Source organism: Xiphophorus couchianus, chromosome 18, assembly GCF_001444195.1.
Source record: "Xiphophorus couchianus chromosome 18, X_couchianus-1.0, whole genome shotgun sequence".
NCBI lineage: Eukaryota > Metazoa > Chordata > Actinopteri > Cyprinodontiformes > Poeciliidae > Xiphophorus > Xiphophorus couchianus.
In genome coordinates, this window is record NC_040245.1 from 31,533,466 (window position 1) to 31,557,854 (window position 24,389).

Below are 24,389 nucleotides of genomic sequence, written 5' to 3' on the forward strand. Positions count from 1 at the left end.
TGCACATTTATATCTTTATTAATTCAAACTCTGAGGATTCTGCTTTGCTATGGGGCTGTGTGCCATGGTGAGAAGCTGACATCAGCACAATAATTCAGCACAAAGACTGTTTTCTACTGCAAATGTGACCTTTTTTAAAATATATATATTTGTGAGGTTTGAGGAGAAGTACTTCTCTCAACATGTAAAACAAAAAATTCAGACGATTTTGGTAATGTCTGAGAATCCAACATGTTTTCACAAACACTGCATCTTCTCAATGTAGACTGTCACTTTCAGTTTACTACAAAACAACCAAGTAAATTGGTGCTGTAGAATTTATCTGGAAAAATGAATTTAGCTGAAGCTAAGTGCACTAATTGTTTGTAAAGTGCTAAATAAAAAATTGCTCTGCTATTGACGCATTAGCAGATTAGTGGGAATGTACCAAACACTGTTTAGAGGAATTGCAGTAAAGACCGCTCAATACAAAATGTGATCCACATTTAGTTTTTTATTAAATTTTTAAAAAATTTTTATAAATAAAAAATAAAATCATGGAAGAAAACGCACATTTTTTGGAAACACTTAATTTGACGGGTTGTGAATAAGACTGTATGAGACCGTCATAAACATCACATAACACCTGTCATGAACATGAGTATATCTTCATGAATATTTATGACTGTTGTCATAAAGTGTCATTCAGTAAATCATGACCCTTTTAATACAAAGTTGACATTATTCAAAATGTCTTTGGTATGACAACTTGACATTAACCAAGAAATCATGATCTGACATAAATCTGTTATAAAAGTATTACTGATTAAACTTTAAAAAATATGTAGCTTTATGTTATTAAAGCTAAAGTTTAAGTAATTCTTTTATAACAAATTTACATTTATTAAATTTGTTATAAAAGTAATACTTTTATAACAAATTTATGTCAGATCATGATTTCTTGGTTAATGTCAAGTTGTCATAACGAAGAGTGGGTAAAACATGATTAAATCGTTTGTGTCATTGGATAACAGTGAAACACATACACTGCTAGTATTTCATTTAGCGTCATGTAACATTAAACATTGTGACCATGCTGTACTATCAAACAGCAACCATAGCATACCAATAGTAAGGTCGTTACCATAGTAACCTCTGGGACTCTGAGGACAGTCTTCAACTCTGCAAGCAGATGCTTGGTAATGGTGACAAAACAAAGGCCGTCCAAACACGGACAGCATGTGCTTCCTTATCCAATAGAAACACTAAAACTGTTATTCGATGTGAAGCATCAGCCTGCTCCCATTTATTGATGATTTGTTGTCTTTTCTCAACTTCATTGGGAGGATTAGCCAGCGTTGGTTCAGGTGTGATCCTTCCTGATGATTCATTTAGTGTCTCTGACACCCTGTCCTCTGCTAATCAGATCAGTGCTGTATGTACTGTTTTGTTGGAGCTGGCTATTTCAGATATTTGGCAGCTGAATTTATGCATGTTTAATTTAACAATGCCTCTGATTGACCATTCCTTTAAGTAACTTCCTGTTGCTTGGCTGGCTTTCAGGTACTTTGCCAACGAGCCGTTTGCAGACGTGCATCGGGTGGAGGGACTCCGCGGCGTTTTCATCGCCACGCTCATCAATGGCTCAGTCAGCGAGGACAACATGCGCTCGGTCATCACATTTGACAAGGGGGGGACATGGGAGTTGCTGCTGGCACCTACTGCTGACAGCCTGGGAGGAATGGTGGACTGCCAGGTACGGCAGGGTCCAAACCACCTGGTGCTTTCAAATGGAAAGTTTATTTGTCCCTTGAGAAACCCCCCCCGCAAAACTTCACATTATTATTATTACAGTTTCCTAATTATTTAGTAACAGTATTATGTAAAATTGGCTTTAATTTTTACATCATGTCACAATGTTGTTCGCTCATCAAAAACACACCTGTGTTGTTTGAGAAACCCCTTAATCTCCATGGCAACCATTCAGCTGTGCAAAACGCACTCAGCTCCTTCAGACTAGCCAGCAGCAATTAGCAAACACCTGGTAGAACCACTTTGCTGCGTACCTTGCTTTAGAAAAGAGAAGGAACTGACCCTCAATCACACGAAGTCTGGGAAAATCCCTCTTGATACTGGCAGAGGTTGCTGAAGCACTCGCCCTTAAGTGCTCAGTGCAAACTGTCTTTTCCCGCTGAACTGCATACATTTCCAAGAAAAGTAATTTATCCGGACACCTCAAAGAGGCCGGAAGCAATGTATGGAATTGTGTGCGTTAATACATGTAATACATCTTGACTTAATTACTTCCAAATTTGGCACAGCTGAAGTTGGACTACAAAATCGCTGCAAGGAAAAACATGGTAAATTCACAAAACTGATTAACCAGAAGTAATAACCTTGTTTAGCAGTTCAATAGCAAATTTGGTTGACATCTTAGAAAAGAAAAATGTTTTAGCGAATAGAGAAATATGAACAGACTGACGAATATCCCGAAAAGAATATAAAGATATCTACACAACACGGGGAGAAAATAAATATACACTTAGTTCACTCATAAGCACTCAAAATAAAATAAAATATTAATTAAAATATACTGGATTTTGTTTGTGTCCCCTTTAAAGCTAAAAAAGCAAGCAGTATAATCTGAAAATAGTGCAGCATCCTGTGTCTTGGCATTATTGCAGTTGTTGTTCTATATTCTTTTCCGAAAAGAATATAGAATAACTCCTACTTTCTGCATAGAGTCCCCCTGTTCTCCTCATTCCATCTGACTTCCCTCCTTTTCTCCTCCCCCAGCTCAGTAAAGGTTGCTCTCTCCACTTGGCTCAGCGGTGGAGCCAGCTGTTTAATATCCAGTTGAGGAGGATGTCCATTCTATCCAAAGAGTCGGCTCCAGGACTCATCATGGCCACGGGTGAGAGAGCCAGAAGTGTTACAGACGTTAGAAAATCCTGCTACACTGTTAGACCTTTTATTGTAATTACCATTCTACAGTACCCTTACTGGCAACAATGTTGCCAGTAAGTTACTGTAATTACCATTCTACAGTACCTTTACTGTTATGATATTTCACAGTTAATTTTTACTGTGAGTGTGCTTTACAGTTATGACTGCTTTACTGTAAATGTAGTTTATAGTATAATACTGTAATTGTATTTTATAGTAAAGCTGGTCTACTGTAAACTTGTTTCACAACATAATGTCAGAGTTTTACTGTAAATTAAAGTTTACATTTTTTTAATATAAGAATATTTTACCATAAACCGAAAAATTTCATAAAAGAAATTTTAGTCTAAGTACTGTGAATAACAGGTATTTATTTTCAGCAGATTTGTAGAAATAAAATCCATTTACATATTCGCAATGTCATAAAGAACAATGTCACAATACAATATAATGTGCTATAAAACAACAAAACCATAGAACACATTTCCTACATCAGAAGAACTTTTATTCCATTCGTCAAACAAAATCAGTGGGATCCATCTTGTGGAAGCTGAACTGTAAAGAATAAGACAGACAATGTGGGAGGTCATGAGATGGTCAGGAAGTTATCTACATTTTCAAATCGACAGGAAGGTTGACAAATTAAGCTGAAGTGACAATGTTCAAATGCATAAAATCTTTGTCATAAAGCAGCATTAAGTTGATAATTTGTTTAAAAAAAAATCAATTGGACTGAAGTGATAATAGAAGCTGCATAAAGAATGAGCAGGACTGGCTTCACTTCAGGTTTTTGGATTGTTTATGGCAAAAGCAGTTAGTCAGTCTTCAGTAATTCAAAAGATTGCGTACTACAAATGTCCCCAAGGGGACGATGAAGTACAACAATCTTTTTAGTCATTTTGTTGGTGCTGACGGATTACTGCAAAGGTGTGCCTAATAAACTGAAAACTGCATAGTATAAAAATACACCACACTTAAACGACTACACACTTATACATTTCTGTGATTTATTAAGAGATGCAGCGACATCCACTTTTTACCATGGACACAGAAAAGATGCAGGCTACTCTAAAGGGCTATTGTGTAGGAATCACATGCCATTTATAAATAATCATTAAAATCATATTAAAAAGGCTAAAGTAAAGTCAGAGCATGCAAGATAGGAGGAAAAGACAACAAAATAATAAACATTTACATTTGGTAAAATACTTACCTAGTTGGAAGTCCTCCATTCAAATTCAGCAAGTTGTTGGAAGAAGGTGGTGATCTGGGAGTTGACACTGACTACTTTCCTCTTGACAAGACTTCCCGTCTTGCGGCTTGTACCGACTTTGGCTGTGCATTTGGTACCAACATCTGGATTGATCCTCACAAAGAATCTTTTAACAGAAATAAAATATATTAATTGTATTTTTTTAATGAAGACGTACAATATAGCAATCAGCTATGGTTCTTCATCATCAGTCAAACTGTCATTAAATTTAATTCATAAATGGCTTGGTGTAGAGTACTTGCCATTGTATCATCTCCAGCGTGGTGGATGCTGACTCCTGATACTCCAGATTGAAGACATAATATGACACAAAAACGACAGCAAGGACGCTGGCAAAGTCATGTAGTTGCTCAGGCTCGAAAAATACCTTCTCCTCCATACTGATCATCCACCGGGTTGCAGACATCAAGCTATTTCCTAAAATAGACAAACCCTTGTCAGGCTAACGCTAGTGAGTAAAAGTACAGACTACCATAACAATTACATACATTGCTACAAAAACATTATAGTGATAGAAGATATTTCTCTTACCAAGCATGATTACCCTTGGTGTAGTGGGTAAGGTCATTTCCAGTTCAATAGACATCTTGGTGGAAGATACCTTTAAAACATAAAAGGAAAACTCTCTTAAATATGAATTACTGGTAGTAATTTACATTTAAAGGGCCAGTTCAACCAGATTACAACAGGTTTTTGAGAACCTCATCCCGGAGACTAGACTAGACTTTACCCCTACATCCTGCTACCACTCTGAAACAGCGGATGTGAATGACAGTTTGTGGGGCTAAATGCATTTTTTAAAGCATTACATTCCACAAGTACAGTTCCACAAGTGTTCAGTCTGACTTCTGCAATGGCGGTGACTCCTGTGCATGTGGGACCTGAATGCAGAAAATGTTCTGAAGGAAGCAGGACATTGCTGTATTCCACATGCAAACCGATAATTAGCTGTGTGTTGATGTTTCTTCACATGACTACAAAATTCTGTAAATTCTGAAGTACAAATGCTGCAGAATTTACACCTGTACATAGTTGCACCTGTTAGTACTGACTTAACTTTAAATTTGCAGGTGCATGGTTTAAACATGTGAACAGTCCTTATATGTAACCAGGGTTGGAAATTAACTTTTTTGTCCACCTGCCACTGTGGCTGAACCAACTCAAAAAATAACAGAAACCACTTTAATGTTTTTCACCTTTGTCCTCATTTACAGACTCTTATACACTATGTTGGAGATGTAATGGTACTTTAGCAGGCTAACCAGCTGTAGCAAGCTCAAAGTTATAGATTAGGTTAGCTGCTCCTCTACATTTCCAGACTATTTTGTGGCTTCAAATATGTTTGAAGAGCTGTCTTTTTACCTGTTGTCTTGTCTTTTGAAGAGATGAAGCTATGTTAGCAGTCAGCAGGACAGAACTGCACAGCCACTTGGAGGGAAAAAGCTTGGGAGTTAAAACAAAAAGTCATATGAAGAAAAGAAAAACAAGAACAATGTTAGAATTCATCCTTGCTGACCTACGTAGCTAATCTGCACTTTCAACGTTTGCAAGATCATGGTTTAAACAAATGAACAGTCATTAGATGTAAAAAAAAAAAAAAAAAAAAAAAGGAGAGGCGGGGGATCAATTATCAGTTAAGGTTATATTGTTCGACAAAGGATGTAAGAACAATGCTAACAGACACTCAGCACTGAGCTCATCTCAACACAAAGCCGCCCGAGGAAGATTAAAAGGCAAAAGTCAAGCTAAAACCTTCAACGGTAAAATTAGCACCTTAGTTCGTTAATTCCGAACCAGCTCCAAAAATAACACCATCATATTTTACTATCTTTCACCTCATTTACAGACACGTAACTTATAACGTTGCAATATGCCAGTTATATAATACACCAGAGTTAATAACGTAAAGGTAACTATTTTACCAGGCTAACCAGCACAAACGAGCTCATGCTATAATGCTAAGTTATAGCATTATAGCATGATGCTATAAGTTACGTTAACTCCATCTAAAATGTATGTACATTTCCAGACTAGGTTTTGGCTTCAAACAGTTTTCTAAGAAGTGGGGTTTTTTTACCTGTCTTGACGAGCTGAAGCATTGTGAGCCCACAGCACGGAGACAGAGCTGCACTTGCACTTGGAGAGAAAAAGCTGGTTGGAAGCGAAGCCACCCTTGATGACGTAGCTAGATAAACTGCATTAATGTTAGCTAGGATGTGAAAAAAACAAAAGTACATGCTCTCTTTCTGCCTTAAAAATATGTTAACCACTAAAGGAGTAAAAATACAGAAACAGGGAGAAACATGAAGCAGCTATGATGACCGTTGGAAATCAAATACAATTCTTACTGTATATTATAAGTACAGTACCACTACTGTAATGTGTAAACAGTAAATTACTGCAAATTCAAAACATACAGTAAGTTACTGTAATACTATGTACTATACCCATAATGCAATGCAAATTACAGTAACTACTTGTAAAGATGTCTTATGGTAGTTTTACTGGGCATTTTGTGGTATTTAACTGTAGAAAATACAGCAAAGGCTAACAGTGTACACTCACAATCACCAAGGCTGCTTCTTCCACATGGCTTTTTGCAAACATCAAGTTTGATGTCAGTTTTTTTTTTAACCATGATTTTTATGGCCTCTTCCATAGAAGCCAGATTTACAGAGCACACCTGAGCTGTGGATCTCTGCAGAGTTTCCAAGAATCCCTTTGATGAGGGTTCAGATACATAGAGGGTTCAGATACATAAACATCTTTCAGAGCTTTTGAAGCTACTTAGAAAATGTTCCACTTTATGAATTGCACAATACTTTATCTATCAGAAAACGTACAATAAAATCCATTCAAGTTTGTGGTTTTAACTTAAAATCTTATGATTAATTGATTAATCAAAAAATGGCACATTCTACAGATTTTTCATTTAACCACTTAAGCAATACTATAGTAAAGCAGGTGAAGGTAAAACCGCCACTTGAGGAGTTTTGTCTAAAACACATTAACAGAGAAATGTTTTTTTCTTAAATGCAAATTTTATATATTTCTTGTATAATTTTGGCTTAATTGCTGCTTTGAATATGTTGATTTTTTCATCAAATGGCCTTTTTTAAATCTGTATACTCCAGTTATCAATTAATTGATTACTATATTAGTTGACGATTATTTCAGTAATGGGGAGAGGTTCGAAGTAGGGCTGGGCGGTATGAGGAAATATCTAATATCCAGAATTTTTTTTGCTATATTACGATACATGATGTATATATCACTATATTTTTAAATAATTCCCAATGTTATTTTATACTATAGACCTGTTGTAGCATTACGTCATGCGCTCAAGTTCCCATCCCCATCTCCCTGCTGGAGGGTAAAAAGCTGCTCGTTGATGATGACTACTATTCTTAGCTGTCAAGTTATCAATATAACATGATAAATCTTAAATTTATAGAAAAGAAGGGACGCAGTGCTTTGCTACTAATTGTCAACACTAGGACTAGATAAAGTTTTATTTAAAAAATAGTGAGGGAGAGAAGCATTTCAGTTATTATGTTGACTTTGACAACATGTAGATGTGTTGCTGAATTTGTGTTTTGGTTCAGTAAAAAAAAAAAAAAAGGTGACCTGCCAACACACCAACTCTGACAGATTATCAGTAGAGCAGCTGTTTAATTTTGCTACTCAACCAACGCTGTATTAGATTAGCTAATAGCAGCGATGGCTAATCTACCACAGCAATCACTTATTAACAGAGCCAGCCCAAGGCATAAGCAAACTTAGTGGCTGGTTAGGGCCCCTTAAGGGGAACTGTTTTTTTTTTTTTAGTAATGATTTCTATTATATTTCTATTATATTAGTAATGAATTCTATTATATTAACAAAAACACACAACTTTATTATAAAAGCTTGGGCTCTTGGAGGCTCTTGGGGGTCCCTGTTGGCCGCGGTTGGTACCGTACTGCATGGTAATATGAGCTGCAGTGCAGTGCGCATTCAAACCTCCAAATCACCGGTGGAAGATAAGTTATGTACTTAGTATGCAGTATGTAGATACTGCATACTATTGTAAGCAGTATCTACTTACAATGTCGCAAAAAGGACTTATCCTTCAGGAATAGAAAGAAAGAGGAAGAATAGAAAAAAGCCAAGATCAAGGTATGTTTTAATGTGTCTTGGTAATGTAATGTTTATCAAAAACATTTGTGCAGCTCCTAATAGATAGCTTGATAGCGAACCTTGTATGGTCCAGTTCAACAACCAAACATTTATGTTACAATGTTTGTATTTATGTGAAACTGAGCTTTAGCTTTAAATGAGTTGATTCTCATTTAAAGAGAATGTTTGGCCCTAAATGTTTCGGAGGGTTTTTTGGCTTCAAAACGACATGTTTGATAACGTTTGATAGCAATAATTAAAACTACCCTATGCTTGACTAGCAAAAATGTTTTTACATCAGGCTACACACTACATTGACATATCAATGAGCTACTCTAAGCTATAGTTGGTGACATATTAGTTTGCTGCTGAGCATGATAATTTTTGTATCTAAGACAAACATTATTTTTACATCAACTTATAAGTTATTTGAAACTTCTCACATAAAATTACTTGAAGGCACGGACTCAGCCCAGTACTGGTCTACATTCTCAAGTGAGAAAGACTCCTGGTATAAATAATTTTTTTAACTATTGTAATTACACCTAAGACAAATTAATTTAATCAAAGAATGTCATGAATATGTGTGTATGTATTCCATCTTAAGTAGGGATGTGCCACAGGTATAAACCACTAGTAATGAAATGGCTTAATTACCTCCTTCTTGTGTAGATCAGTTCTCCAGAGCCTTGCTAATGACCTAATTATTCTGTTCAGGTGTGGTGCAGCAGAGGCACATCTAAAAGTTGCAGGACACCAGCCCTTGAGGACTGGAGTTTGACACCCCTGAGTTACAGGAACACCACAGCAGAAGTTGGCCCACATTTTCACATGAAGAAACATAATAATTAAAGGGGCAGTATTATGTAAAATTGACTTTTTTGAGCTTTACATCATGTTAATCCCTCATCAGAAACATAAGGAATCTTTTAATCTCCCCTGGCAACTATTCAGCTGTGCAAAATGCCAAATTATGGACACATTCCCCCTATTTGGTACCTTCTATAAAAAAAATAGTACAACCGGACTTATTTGGTGGTTGAGACAGTAAATAGGACAGGATAGTGCTTGGTGGAATATGCATCGATTGGCATTAGTGGCCATTAAGACCAAGAGCAGTTTGGGGTAAATTTGAAACCAAACTGAATACCTTAGCTAACCTTTTTTTCATCCATTCAATATCTGAGATTTGGTCTCAGGTGTAACAGGTCCAAGAAAAAGCACTGGGCATGAACCAGTATGGAAACTTGAGCAAATTTCAATTACCGATATAAATATTGCTGTTATGGCAGATAACTGAAATGTACCTATTTATATATCGGTAAATGTCAGTGAAGTATATTATACAATTCATCACTCTCTTGACGCCTTGAAAAAACTTCCACACTATACTGACTTCACCACTGTTTCTCTGCTCCAGTTAAACTCCCCACAGTCCTTTGCTCACTACCACTGTCACATGACTAAGCACCCAACTTCCCAGCCCCACCCACCTCCGCCCACACACCCCCTCCTCACTCCTGCAACAAGATGAAAATAAATATTTGGTGTGAATACCTGTTCAGTTTTATTCATCAAACCAATGTTAAGAGAGGATTAATATATTCTGATTTTGATCAGTGCTGATTTATTGTGCATCCCTACTTTTATTACTTTTTGTCATCTGTTAATTATTGCTTCATTGATAACTCATGTTTCTTTTTAAATCTGCTAAAAGTACAACATATGATTTCCCATCTGCCAAATTACAGCCAGAAGTAATAAAGAACCTGAAATGTTTGGGGGGAAATTCCCAAAGACTGCCTATGCCTCTGTGTGGTTTTGTCACTGTGTGAAACACCTTTTTGTTGTCTGGCTGCAGGATCTGTTGGCAGGAATCTGGCCAATAAGCCCAATGTGTACATATCAAGCAGTGCTGGAGCCCGGTGGAAAGAGGTCAGTACAAAATGTGACAATGATATCAGGAACAACACAGCTGAGTCACAGGCAACATGTCTGGCAATAAAAAATAACACATTATAGTCATTGTACTGCCCAGAAAGGTACATAAGCTTCTGCGTTTTGGTGTTGGTACTAAACCCAGCAGGGTTCTTTTGTCTTCCAGACAAAAAAATAACTAATTTATATCAGACTTTTCCTAATTATTGCAGAAACATTGCATGATTATTTAATTTTTTTCTACTTGCAGTGCTGCTAAAAGAGTTTTAAGAGTTTCAGGATATCTAGAAGTTAATCTCCTTACTGGGCTGTGAAATAAAATGGAAACATGACATTACGTATTAATTTTATTGTGTTTAAATCTAATTAAATCAGCATGCTGAAGCAGTGAAGTGGAAAAACAACTTCTAAACACCATTAAATGTAACTCAACAGTAACAAAATGGTCTTTATGACTGAGAGCAGTTGATTAGCATCTCAAAAGCTTACATAATAATACCTGAACTATGAATCCCATAGGAGTTGAAAAGAAAGAGAGAGAAGGAGGAAATTCAGACCATCTCTTCCATCCACCAGAACAGACTTTCTGTACTTACATTTTCTAGATCCCACTAGCAAGTTTTGTAGGGTCTCTTAAGGTGATATGGATTTTGATTATGGAAGGGTCTGGCCTACTCACCCTCATAATTTCCACAGAAGCAGGCTGGACCTGGCTTTACCCACATTCAATCTGTCTTTTGTCCCAGTTTTTCTCTAATAATTGGTATCTGTCATAACATTGACATAACAAAGCATAAAGAAGCTGTTAACTACTGCTCCTGATCATAATTTTCATTACCATGGGACAACGTCCCCGATTCCTGTCTCAACAAATTAAGCATAACAATTGGAAAAACTAGTTGCCCAAACGTGCCACGACAGATTTGTTCTACAATATCACAAGATGGTTCACTGATTGCATGATTCACTTCGCAGTACAAAGACTTTTTTTTTACCAGCATGGTTGCACTAACCCTACATGCACTTTTATGAGGTTTTTTTTTCTGCGTGGTTTTGGGAGCTGATGGTCCCTCCTGCTCCCCACCCCCATGATGACATCTGCTGTACTGCTCCTGAGCATCGCACTAAGACCGCAGGAGGGTTAATAATTGATTTATCACAATTAATCCGATTAATTGCTTCAGCCCAAATCTGGGGTTGTATTCACCTTGTTCAAGATTCTGGGACTCTGCAAAGCAAAAATTATAACCTGCATGAACCCCTGAAATTTAGAGTAGATGCCAACCACGCTCTGCTTCTACTCCATATACTGTGCATATTTATACATAGCTCATGTTTCATTCCCTTCAGGCTCTGGCAGGCCCTCACTTTTACACTTGGGGGGACCATGGTGGTATCCTGATGGCCATCATACAGGGAGGCTCCACCAAACATCTGAAGTAAGTCAGACTAATAAGTAGGAAACAATGCAAAGAGTGACTTGGAAAGCTTGGAAGGTTTCATTTGTGAACCCTTCCAAGCTACCAATGATCCACTGCTAACATACCCTTACTAGCTTGCTAGTTAGCTAGCTACAATTCTGTTTGTCTCTATAAATAATTGATTCTTTTATTTAACATTTCCTTCTCACAACTTCTCCCCTCTCAGCAGAGAGAATCTAATCAGATGTAATGTGTTGCTTGCAGGTTCAGCACCAACGAAGGCGAGACGTGGATTGAATTTAAGTTCTCAGACAAGGAAGTGTACGTGTACCAGCTGCTGACGGAGCCAGGGGAAAAAAGCACCATCTTCACCATCTTTGGCTCGTACGCTGAGCAGAGGCACAGCTGGCTCATCCTGCAGGTCAACACCTCTGATGTTCTGGGTAGGCTGGAGAGCGAGAAGGCTGTTCTGGAAACATGCATTTTCTGAGTCTCAAGTGAAAATTGTGACAGCCTAAGGCAGTGGTACTCAAGTCCAGTACTCGAGAGGTACCGTCCTGCAACTTTCAGATGCTTCCCTGCTCCAACACACCTGAATCAAATGAATGACTTGTTACCTTGCCTGTTCAGAGCTGAATGACTTCTGGTGAGGGAATTCAGCCATTTGATCCCGGTCTGTTAGAGTAAGGATGAATCTAAAAGTTGCAGTATGGTAGCTCTCGAGAACTAGACTTGACTACCACTGCCCTAAGGTTTCACATCAAATCTGGCCGCAGTTTTCCGTTTTGCTGCAGGTGTAAACCATCCATATAACTGCAGTATGAGCTGTGTTTTTTCTTTTACGAGCAATTTACTGTTTTTCTTTTTCTTTTGAATTGCCTACATGTCTATAACTTTGCCGCTCATGATGGCAGCATGTTGGAGTATCTCTGTTAATTCTTATTTGTTCATTTTGTTGACTTTTGTTCATATTTTTTGGGGGGGGAGTGTTAAATGTTTTTAGAATTATTCTCCTAGCACAGAATTTTTTATCTTACTTTTTTAGTTTCAAAGAGTTGTAACAATGCATAACCATGGAAACAAGGCAGCATCTCAACGGAGCAGAAAGAGAAGGCGGACTTTCGAAGCATCTTTTCCAGAGATAATTATATCCCACACTCCAGACAGAGTTAAAGAGTAGCAGCAAAAAAATAAATAAAAAATAGGTGAATTAGCAGAACTGCTAACCACAGATGATGTCATCCAGGGCATGTTACTGTGGACTATCAACTGCTGCTTAATATTGAGCTTTAGCATGTGCTGACAGTCATTCAGCAGCAGTCTACAGTCAGAGGCTTCTTCAGATTATTCAGCTAATTCGCTGCTAATATGCCCTGTCTAGCTAGCTTCTTTGCATCTGTCATGGGTAAGTGAAAATTTATTCCCAGTTGCTTCTGTCACCTCTGTTGCCAACCCATAAGGTGCTACATAGATTCTGTGCTAAAAGGTTCAGATGCTTCAGAGAGACATAAGAAGCACTAAGCTATGATGAGTATGGCTCGTGAGAAGACATACACACTAAGAGGGGTACATGGCTTGGACTTGTAGATGTGTGGGAACAGTTGGGAGCTGGCCCCTTCCTCTTCCAACATGACTGTGCACCAGTGCACAAAGCAAGGTTCATAAAGACATGAATGGCAGAGTCTGGTGTGGATGAACTTGATTGGCCTGCACAGAGTCCTGACCTCAACCTGATAAAACACCTTTGGGATGAATTAGAGTGGAGACTGAGAGCCAGGTCTTGTTGTCCAACATCAGTATGTGACCTAACAAATGTGCTTCTGGAAGAATGGTCAAAAATCCCATAAATACTCCTAAACCTTGTTGACAGCCTTCCCAGAAGACTTGAAGCTGTTCTAGCTGCAAAGGGTGGACCAGCGTCATATTGAACTTGATGGATTTGGAATGGGATGTCACTTCAGCTCATATATTAGTCAGGGCAGGTGACCGAATAATTTTGGAAATGCCCATTTATATATGTCTTAAAAGCTCTTAAATTTAAGTTGGTGAAATGTACAACTTGAATATGAATGCCTTTCTTGTTTTTTTTTATTTCTTACCTTAAAAAAATCAAAAGGTGTGATAATAACTGTGGATGACAACAGCATTTTTTTTTTAAAACAAGGGAATAAAGCTGAAGAAAGATTTTATTTCCATCTTGTTCTATTTGCTTCAAAGTTTCTATCTGCAGATAGCATTAATGAGGTAAAGTCAGGAGTCAAAGTGCTCCTCTGTTGTCCAGGTGTTCCGTGTTCTGAGGCCGATTACAAGCGCTGGTCTCCATCAGACGAGCATGGTAACGAGTGTCTGCTGGGCAGGGAGGTGACCTTCAAGAGAAGAGCTCCTCACGCCACGTGCTTCAATGGGGAAGACTTTGACAGGCCTGTCACCATCTCCAACTGTTCCTGCACCCGCCAGGACTATGAATGGTGAGGAACCTTCACACCTTGGCCACCATCTCTTCCAACTATTACTCTGAGGGAGGGACTTCAGGGCAATATAGACAAGAACTAACAGAGTGAAAAACAGTTTCTACCCAAGAGCTGTTGTTGTCCTGAACACCACAAATTAATCCCAAACCCTGAACATCATTAATTAATTAATTTATTCATGTGTTTCTAGTATATTTTTTAGATTTATTGAAATATACTTATTATTTATTTTCACTGCCTTTGAAAGTTTCTGTTTTTTAAATGTGCTTTCTTGCACAATGACAATAAAAGGAAATCTGCTTCTTCTGAGAAGACTTCGGTTCTCTGGTGATATAGATGATTAGATTGTGTTCCAGCTGCTTTAGCAGCACTACTGCTTTCTAGCAGCACTACTTGTTATAACGCTGTTATACGTCTGGGGTTCGGAATGAAAATTGTGATCGCAGAATGTGCACCGATTAGATGCCCAGATGACCCCGAGCCAATAATGAAGCCAGGTGATGGTTTGACTCTTTAATCACCGGTGACAACTGGTTTACAGGCAGGATGTGCGTGGATTGAAGTTTGTAGACGTTTGTGTGTGGTTCTACAAAGAAATTAATAAGTACAAATTACAATCCACTATGAATGCAGATACTCATTAACAAACATATTTTAATCATATTATTTGTCTGTTTCATTAATATTAAAGCAAAAGAAAGCAACTAAACATAATATAGCTTACCATTTTAGCACAGAAATTAGCTTAGTCTAGCCTTCGCTTATTCTAAAAGAAAATCTAACAACAGGAAATGTTCTAAGTACTAAAATGCACATATAATGCCGCTTAAACATAAATACACTGCAACCTACCATTCATACGGACGCACACTCGAACAAAATAACAAAACCACCTTCAAACACCACATCCGCTGTCCTGCACGGCTTCTCAAACAATGTTTTGGTATGAAAAAAGAACTGCTACTCACAAACGGCCGCGCCACCTGGTGACGAAGCTAGGAACTACAACCTGGCCTTCAGAACACTACTTAGAGTGCAGAAGTTAATCTGAGAGTGTTTCTCTCCACCCTCCCTCTCCTTCCAGTGACTATGGCTTTAAGCTGAGTGAGGACTTGTCTCTTCAAGTGTGTGTACCTGACCCGGAGTTCCTGGGAGACCTCTATGCTCCTCCAGTTCCTTGTCCCATTGGTACCAGCTACCGCCGCAGCAAAGGGTAAACTCTGCATCTCTGGCCTCTCAAAACACAGATGTCTTGTTGTTTTAATTTGTAGAAATAAATTGCTATAAGACTTTAGCCCCATGCATGTTCTCATGAATGTTCATATCAGATTTTAAAATTGAAAAGCAAGAGTAACAGCTACAAAATTATTCCAACCTTCCTTTGCACATTTGGAATTACTTTAACCACGAAAATGTGGTTAAAGTGTGATAAAACCTTGTTTTCCACATTTTATCACACTTTAACCGCATTTTTATTTTGTTTTTTGCAAATGTAAAGAAGAAATGTTTTCTGTGTTTATACTAATTAAAACAGGCCATTCCCTTCTAGGGGTGTTGTAAACGAATATTTTAGTAATCGAGTAATCTATCAATTATTCTTACGATTAATCGAGTAATCGGATAAAAAAAATTACAAAATAAAATTGGTAAATCTGGCATAACACTGGTGCTACTATCGGATATTAATATCAGTCCAATTTTTCATTTTTGAGCATGGCTAACAGTTACTTTTTTGTAGTTTAGAAAACTAACCTGTAACAATAATAGCTCATTTTCTAAGTTAACCAGAAGAAAGGTTATACAAAACTCTAAAATTCTATTCACTTTAATAATAAAGCTTAATAAAGCTTACAAATATGCTTATAAAAATGTCTATACTCCAGCTTTTAGTTTATGTATTCATCTTCAGTCAGTTTAATAGATGAATTCTCACCTTGCCCCATACCTGTCAAGCTTTGGATTTGAGAATATCGGAAATGTCGCCTGGGGTTGGCGGGCTTGCTGTGGTGGTGGTGGGGTGCAGGCGAACGAACGTAAGATGGAGGTGGAGGACAGGAAATAGACCAGGGAACAGACAAATGAACAAACCTAATGTATGACAGGTAGACCAGGGGAACAGACAAATGAACAAACCTAATGTATGACAGGTAGACCAGGGGACGAAAGTAAGAACGAGGGGGACCAATACGGGATATTTACGGCACCTTCATTCGTCACACTCAGAAACTTATCTACCAGCCATGTACCGCCACGATGATTTCCGCCACCCGTTTGTTCAGCCCGGGATATATGAAATTTATTGTGTGATTCGTCCGTAAAGCTACACTTGCACTGTAACCATCAACTACTCAGCTATTCAGTCTATCTGCTCACCTGTATAAATATTCCTGCAGCGCTCTTCCTGCTGTTCACTCTGAAACAGCAGCTCCCGGAGGAGAAAGGCTGCCGTACTCCACGCATTGCGCCAGTCATTTTAAGGATCCCAAAAATGATGAAAACCCGGGCATTATCATCAATCAATAAATTCCCCATCTGCCAAACTTGAAAATTGTACGTTATGCTGCTAACACTTAGATTAGAACTCGGAGGCGGAAGTCAGAGCTCCACGCAACGCAAATAATGTCCCAGCCAGAACACAGTGTGCTAAATAATAAAACATAAATTAATGAAACTTTGAGGCAGGTAAATTTTCTTCGAGGTACTCAAGGTACTCGAATCATTCGAGGAATCATTTCAGCCCCATTCCCTTCAGAAGTCCTTGTTAAGAACTTGTGTAGTTTAGTGTACATGCAGCTGTTCTGTGTCACGGAAGTTTGTTAGTGAACAAGCAGTCGTTTAAAGCTCCATCTGCAGAAGCCATTAGCAGTGCAGCAAACGTGTGGAGGTAGGTGGTCAAGTGCAACTGAAATTGAAAATTTTTTGGCCTCTATGCACAAACTTGTTTGGTTAAAAACATAATACAATATCACTCTGAACACATGGTGGTGGTAGCATCACGCCGTGGGAATGTTTGTCTTCATCAGGAACGTGGAAGTTGGTCAGAGTTGATGGGAGTATGGACGACCACCCTTTAACATCCAACCAGAGCTGCAATACAATGGTTTAGATCAGAGTCTATTCTTGCGTTAGTGGCCTAGTCAAAGTTAAATGAGAGCTATATGTCAGCTTTTATCTGCTTTCCAACTATTCACTACATCTGGTTGTCACCTGAAATTCTAATGTGAAGCCTTGAAGTCTGTGGTTATATTGTGACAAAATGTAAACTGAAAAGATTTAAAAGACTTTGTTGATTTCAGCAGTGCTGCTCCAGTTTGATTTCATTGGGGCCTGCCATGCAAAGCAATGGCAGGAACCTATTACTATTCTCCCAATTCTTTATTTTTCATCCGTAACCGTTAATGCGGCTCATACCGCTGCGTGCACACCTACAAATGAGGTATCAAAACGTGCAGAAAATTCACGCCATTGGAGCTATTACTTTTGGTGGGATTCGGGGTTAACATGGCGACATAATTCGCAAAAAACTACAAAAAAAGACCCATTATAAGTCAATGGGAAAAATCCTTCAAATACCCTATTTTTGAGGATTTTCTGTGTCGTCACGAATTCACGTAGAAATGCCATTCAAATTTCATTTTGTAGATACATCTGTGATCTCTTTGAAAGTGAAGACGGCTCGTCGATACCAATTACGGTTTGTCCACAATTTGTCTCTAAGCGACCCAAAGTTTTTCATTTTTCCTAAAATTAGAGTGAGAGTCAGGGCCTTTGGATCTCCGCTAGAGTGAGAAATGAAGAGAATTTTTCACCCCCAAATAATTTTGAAATCGCCATCACGCCCACAAATATCGCACGATTGGTATCAAAATCGGTCCTCACATTGATACGCATGTCTGCTCCGGTAAAATGCTTTCGAAATTTATCTAGACCGTACGGTTTTCTGTCACGGTGCTTCAGAGCAAAGTCATGCGACAGGATTTTCTGAGGCTGTCTCAGGCTCTCTCCCATATATTTCTCAAACATTTCAGATCTGGGCAAACCATTTCTTTCTCTCATCGCTGTAAATGCTCTGAGTGAGGTAGAGACATGAATCTCGGGACTATCGCAGAAGACACATAGCCCTCTCATACGCTTCAAACGGTTTTCGAATATGTATTACGGTTCCCGAATGGAAAGGAGTTGTTTCCAATGCTTTTTTTGGGTAAAACTGGCTGGCTCAAACAGAGAATTGTCTGCCCCAGCCTCTCTCACTAACAGTTCACACTTTGCTGAGAAAATGATTTACCATAGCAACGGAACTCAAGAGGCTATTGGCTGCTGATTAGGACTACAAATAAGCATCACTGTAGTTCCAGCTATGGTGGAACACTCAGTTGAAACAGATCAGGACTGAACTGGCCTTTAGAACTACTTGCTGCTATGGGCTGTATATAACTGATTTAACTCAGTAACTGTTACACATGGGATTAGTTCGGAACTTTAAAATGAAGCATAATAATAATTTCAAAATAAAAGCCTTGAATATTTTTAAATCAGGTAATTGCTCTGTTGAGCATTATATAACTGATTTAACCCAATGACTGTTATACATGCGATTAGTTTGGACCTTTGAAATGAAGCTCAACAAAAAATTTCAAATTAAAAGCCTTGACAATTTTTACATGAGATTGTTGCTCTTTTGAGCATTATATAACTGATTTTATCCAATGACTGTTATACATGGGATTAGGTTGGCCCTTTGAAATGAAGCTTAACAAAAATTTCAAAATAAAAGCCTTGATCATTTTTACATAAGATTATTGCTCTTTTGAGCATTATATAACTGATTTTATCCAATGACTGTTATACATGGTATTAGTTTGGCCCTTTCAAATGAAGCATACTGAAAATTTCAAATTAAAAGCCTTGAAAATTTTTAGATCAGGTATTTGCTCTTTTGGGCATTATGTGAATTTTTTATCCAAAGCACTGATACACATAGGATTAGATTGGTGCTTTGAAATGAAGCTTAACAAAAATTTCAAATTAAAAGCCTTTAATATTTTTACATCAACTACTTGCGTTTTCAGCATTATATAACTGATTTAACCCAATGACTATTACACATGGGATTAGTTTGGCCCTATGAAATGAAGTTTAACAAAAATTCCAAAATGAAAGCCTTGACAAATTTTAAATCATACTGAATGGTGCACGTCCACCTTACTTAACGTTCTTGTGATTCTCCACATGCTATTGATTACATTGCAGCGTTCTTTAGCATCGATGCTAATTTCTAGCATGACAACGCTGGGCCCATACCGACGGACACGCTTTGGCAGGCCCCAGTTAAATTTCTTCAGAAATTTTCTAGTGTCTGGATTACTTTTTCTGTGCTCATCAAAAGAAGGACATGAGTAATCTTTTCACTGATTCCTACTGCTGTGTTAGTGGGAGGAGCATCCGCCCTCCTGCTGAGGAGAAACTGTTGTATTGCTGCTGTAGCTACAGGAAGGTACCAGGGGACAGCTGCAGTGGGGGAGACGTTGAGGCCAGGCTGGACGGAGAGATGCTGCCCTGTCCTGTTGGAGGTTATTACAACAAGTCTTTGGTTGCCTTTACGTAAGGAATGCCCTAACCTGAATCAGTGTGTGCTTTGTTTCACAGAGAGTAATGAGTTCATCCTGTATGCCGTGAGGAACTCCATCCACCGCTACGACCTGGCCACCGGCACCGACCAGCCCCTACCTCTGGTTGGCCTTAGGGAAGCCGTGGCACTGGACTTTGACTATGACAGGAACTGCCTTTACTGGGCGGACATCTCGCTGGACACCATCCAGGTATGAGCTGGACCTTATTCGTCTTTTATCCAAGTTGCTCTGGAGAAGTTAATTCATTTTGGTCTTTTCTGAAATAACTGCATTGCCTCGGCCTTTACGGTTTCTACGTCCTGCTTCTTCTGCAGCGTCTGTGTTTGAACGGCAGCACAGGTCAGGAGGTCATTGTGAGGAAAGATCTGCAGAATGTGGAGGCTCTGACCTTTGACCCCATCAGCAGGCTGCTGTACTGGGTTGATGCAGGAGCCCAGAAGATTGAGGTATCAGAGAAAAACATTCAGCTCAAATATCATTTCAGCTCAATATCAGATCCATTTCAGTTCAGTGTGAAGATGAAAGTGTGGCAGTGGCTTGAATGCCTCCACCAGATTGGAAGGAGTTGACAGGATGTGATGTTTCTCTTGATTCAATGTATGGTTTAGCTCGCCAGTCTGGTCCACTTGGCAACAATCAGAATCCAGGATCTGAAAACAGGAACCTGGCTTGATAATCAACCTTGGGTTTTGTCAATATCAAAAATCATTCTATATATGTACATGTTTTTCTTCTTATTACTATGGACCTTACCAAGCTCCACCCACAACCGACCCACGTGACCGCAGGTCTCACAAACACAGCCTTGCAGGGCGTTGTTTCTATGTAAACAGGACTCGATTAGTGCATGATTTCTACCGGATTTTCACAATATATCAATTACTACAATGGACAGAGGAACTAACAAGTTCATGTCATCATCTGGGAGGAGGTTACTGGTTTCTCAGTCACAAGCGGGTTGCAAACCTGAGGCAAGTCAGTTAAGTTGGTCAGTTATGGTAGATCTGAAATTTGGTTTGATGACCTCAATATGAGAAGCTACAGACTGATAGGAGGAACCAAAGAGGTAAAGGCAAATCTTCTGAAGTTGGGATATAATTAATTTAATTTCACAGAATTATCGCGGTAGAAGCCATTTGTTTGTTAAAATTTTATGAAATATATTTGTTCTATTTGATGTTTGTTGTGAATGATGTATACTCACAAACGATCGAGGTAATTAGGCCAACGTTTAGAAACTACAGCGGCTGTAATGCGCCACAGCAAAGGGAAACAAAGGTAAAATAACCCGAACAGGTGATCAACTCAAAATCACTCGTACCTTTTTACTCTCTCTCTCTCTCTTTGTAGTTTAAGCACACCTGTTACCGTGGCAACCGCCTGCGCCCCGCAAGACGAGCAAAGATTACGTTAAAAACATAACATTCAGTCTGTTACCATATCAAGTTTCCAGGCTTGATATTTATTTCTCGATTATTAATCAGCGCTTCCCTGAACACAGCAAAGGTTGATTGACTAGCTGTACTTGGTGCTAGAGTGGCTAACACGAGTAACAGTTTAGTCCAAAGCCTTTTCTGCTAAAATAAAATCTTTAGTGTATGTCAGATACAGACACATTGCATATTGATCTGTTTAGCTAACGTAAGACTGTGTAGCAGACAGGCTTAAAGGTGTAGAAGTTGTATCAGTTCTACCATTATGCTGTACTTAGCTAACGGGAAGCGTGTGTTTGTGAGACGGTCACGCACGTGACCACGTAGAATGGGCATCAGCCAATGAAAAGCGGCCCCTCTGGTAAGGTCCTTCGTGAATAAGTTTATATTATAACAATAATCAAACTCATGTGAGTACTTAATATTCATTTCATTTTAGCATACAGTAGAAATAGTGTTTTACCAATCAAAATATTTTCAGTTTAAATGCTTCATCAAGGTAACAAAACATACTCAGACCAGGTTAGTTTACACTGACCGAACCCAAACAATAACCAGGAGGTTAGCGCTAGCATGCTAGTTCTCAAACAAAAACAAACACTCACCAGTTCCCACTTGTCAAACCGTGTGATCAGTTCAAAGTTTTGATCCTCAATCACACATCTAAAAGTTGAGAGGCATATCAATGAGAGACAGCAAAATTTTTAAATTAATAAAAATAAATAAAAGTGAATCTAACAGAAATGGAAAAAATTGGTTGGTTACATAATGGATCATGTTTGTACTGTAAAATTATTGAAACAAGTCCTCACATAATATGAATTATGGAGCTCCAATCACTCTACTGCCACATTCAAGATGGAATCGACATAACATAGGATTCAGCATTCAATTAAGTGTCTATGTATACATGTTTATGATGGTGACAACCATAGTCATTGGGCCTAATCTACAACAAGCAAACAGTTTTGCACCATAAAAATGACCAGCATAGCATGTGCAATCTATTTTTTGTTCCTACCTTCTGCAACAAGGCAGACGCGCCTTCAAATAGAGTTAAATACCACCTATTTGATAAATTTTTAAATCTTCTCACTATTGTGTTATATCTCTTTGAGACATTTATTTAAATGAAGTGAATTATTATTATAATAATACTTTCAACTACATGCCTACAAGTTTCACTTTGCTCTGCTCTCCAACACTCGATGATGACAGCGCACACAACCTTCTCAAATAGAGCGGTCTGCACCACTTTTCACGTGCAATCTTTGTAGCTTGCCCACAACACGCCCAATTACTTTGTATTCAAATTTAAAAATAGATTTTTTGCTCACACAATTCAGTGCTCCTTATTAGGAATCTTTCATAAGACTTTTTGACTATGGCTCGTTGATGTAAAGGGCAGCAAAGGACCCATTTCTAGGGTTGGTATGATTGCAGTTTTCTGCCCAATCACCAATCTTTAAAAGCCTGACCTGCGGATTCCGATTTTAATCAATACCAATTTTTGTTCTCTCCTGAACAAACTGTCCAGGTAGCACAATATGAGTGAAACAACATTGAAACAATGTCAGGCACAAACATTGAATCTACGTTGAAGCCTGACATTGGAAAGTAATTGAAAGTGTTCGGTGACTTACATGTTGAATCAATGTTAGGGTTTCAACCATAGCAGACACCATGTCACTGTTGATTCAACCATCATATGAATGTGGACCTGCGTGCAGATTTGTGTGGATTTTACATTGAAACAATGTTGATTCAACCTTCATCTGAATGTGGATCTATATGCACATATGGGTTCATTTCATATTGAATGAAGGCTAAGGAATCAATGTTGATTCATGTACATTTTTTGGTCTGATAGGTTTACATCATAACATACCATTAAAGTTTCTTCATTTAAAATGTCATTTAAAATTATCTTACATTAACATATTCCCAAAACTGTGTGTACACAAGCTTAAAAATAACACGGCATTACTATAACATTTTATTTAAGAAAACAGGGATAGAACTGGAAACATATTTTTTACTCCTTTTTGACTGTCCATGGAAGAACAGCGTCCATGAGGTTAAGCTTTGTACTGTATGAACCAGGGAAATCGTACAAGTTGTGGTAACCCAAGTTTGACTCTGGTTGGCGTTACTTTAGTTCCTTATGATGTCTTCCTCCTGTTCTGGCTCATAATAAAGCCACTTCTTGACAGCTTTGCTACAATCCTCGACAGTCAGCTTTATTTTTATATGTTTTTAAGCTTATGCACTGACTGATGGCACTTTTTAAATTTCGTTGTTCTTGTGACAATGACAGTAAAGATCTATCTATCTATCTATCTATATCTATCAGCTGAAAAATACAAAAATAAGAGCGAGGAAGGTGCCGGTTAGAAAGATGACAAACCTTAGAATAGTTCTGAAAGACATTAAAATATTGGATAGTGTACTGATTATAGGTCTGAGAACAAACGCAAATCATATATTTCCCCTTAAATTAAACAGTTAAATTAATAAGGGCATGCTAATGAATATTTATCTTAACGTTAGTTGACTTATGCATTTACATTTACCCATCAAGCTGTAGCAGCATAGTGTAGCATTTAGGATACTGCACTCATGTTAAAATGAGGGAATGAATATTTATAGTAAAGGGCTGTTTATCAGAAGACCTAAAGATAAAACTCAGGGAGGATGTAGCAGCTCCCCAGCTCTTGAATTAGTTTGCACAGTTGCTCACTATCCATTATAGAGGATCAGGGTTGTATTTAACATACAGACAGAAAAATAGTGCAGAAGTATTGCAGTTGTAACAATTATGTACAATATATATATAGGATAAATGTCCATCAAATAACTGATTCAATCTTCTATTAACCACAAACATTTCCAAATAAGTTCATGATTAAATTCATTCAAAAATGCCCATCTGCTGATAAAGATCCTGCACAAGTAGTCATAGTCTAGCTCAGTTTAACCATTTACCAATCCAAAAATCAAATCAGTCGTTAGCAGTAGAAATAGTGCTACCCCCGCCTTACGTGTTTTAGGTGTTTCCCTTCTGCCACCCACCTGGATTGAATCTGTGGGTGATTAACAGCTTTCTGCAGTACTTGATGACTGCAGAAGAGGTCATGCAA

General features: G+C 38.2%; 1 protein-coding gene and 2 long non-coding RNA genes across 8 annotated transcripts in view; 1 reads left to right on the plus strand and 2 right to left on the minus strand.

Annotated features, from left to right (window-relative positions):
- The window catches only part of sorl1 (sortilin-related receptor, L(DLR class) A repeats containing), a 195,780-nt gene that overhangs the window by 66,596 nt on the left and 104,795 nt on the right, over window positions 1-24,389 (plus strand). For all 6 annotated transcript variants that reach the window (XR_003593165.1, XM_027999187.1, XM_027999185.1 and 3 more), the window contains 10 exons: window positions 1,543-1,735; window positions 2,776-2,893; window positions 10,218-10,291; window positions 11,645-11,733; window positions 11,980-12,158; window positions 13,997-14,183; window positions 15,271-15,399; window positions 19,671-19,756; window positions 19,833-20,005; window positions 20,131-20,262. Coding sequence is in view for 5 of the 6 variants with exons in the window: in XM_027999187.1 (XP_027854988.1) it covers window positions 1,543-1,735; window positions 2,776-2,893; window positions 10,218-10,291; window positions 11,645-11,733; window positions 11,980-12,158; window positions 13,997-14,183; window positions 15,271-15,399; window positions 19,671-19,756; window positions 19,833-20,005; window positions 20,131-20,262 (1,360 nt within the window). In the remaining variant the exon portion in view is untranslated. The remainder of the gene's footprint in view (window positions 1-1,542; window positions 1,736-2,775; window positions 2,894-10,217; window positions 10,292-11,644; window positions 11,734-11,979; window positions 12,159-13,996; window positions 14,184-15,270; window positions 15,400-19,670; window positions 19,757-19,832; window positions 20,006-20,130; window positions 20,263-24,389) is intronic.
- Window positions 3,277-4,304, minus strand: LOC114133352 (uncharacterized). The gene is made up of 2 exons (XR_003593166.1): window positions 4,139-4,304; window positions 3,277-3,480 (listed from the first exon to the last, which is right to left on the minus strand). It is a non-coding gene; the product is annotated as an uncharacterized LOC114133352 (long non-coding RNA).
- LOC114133353 (uncharacterized) lies at window positions 4,441-5,786 on the minus strand. Its single transcript, XR_003593167.1, has 3 exons — window positions 5,561-5,786; window positions 4,730-4,799; window positions 4,441-4,615 (listed from the first exon to the last, which is right to left on the minus strand). It is a non-coding gene; the product is annotated as an uncharacterized LOC114133353 (long non-coding RNA).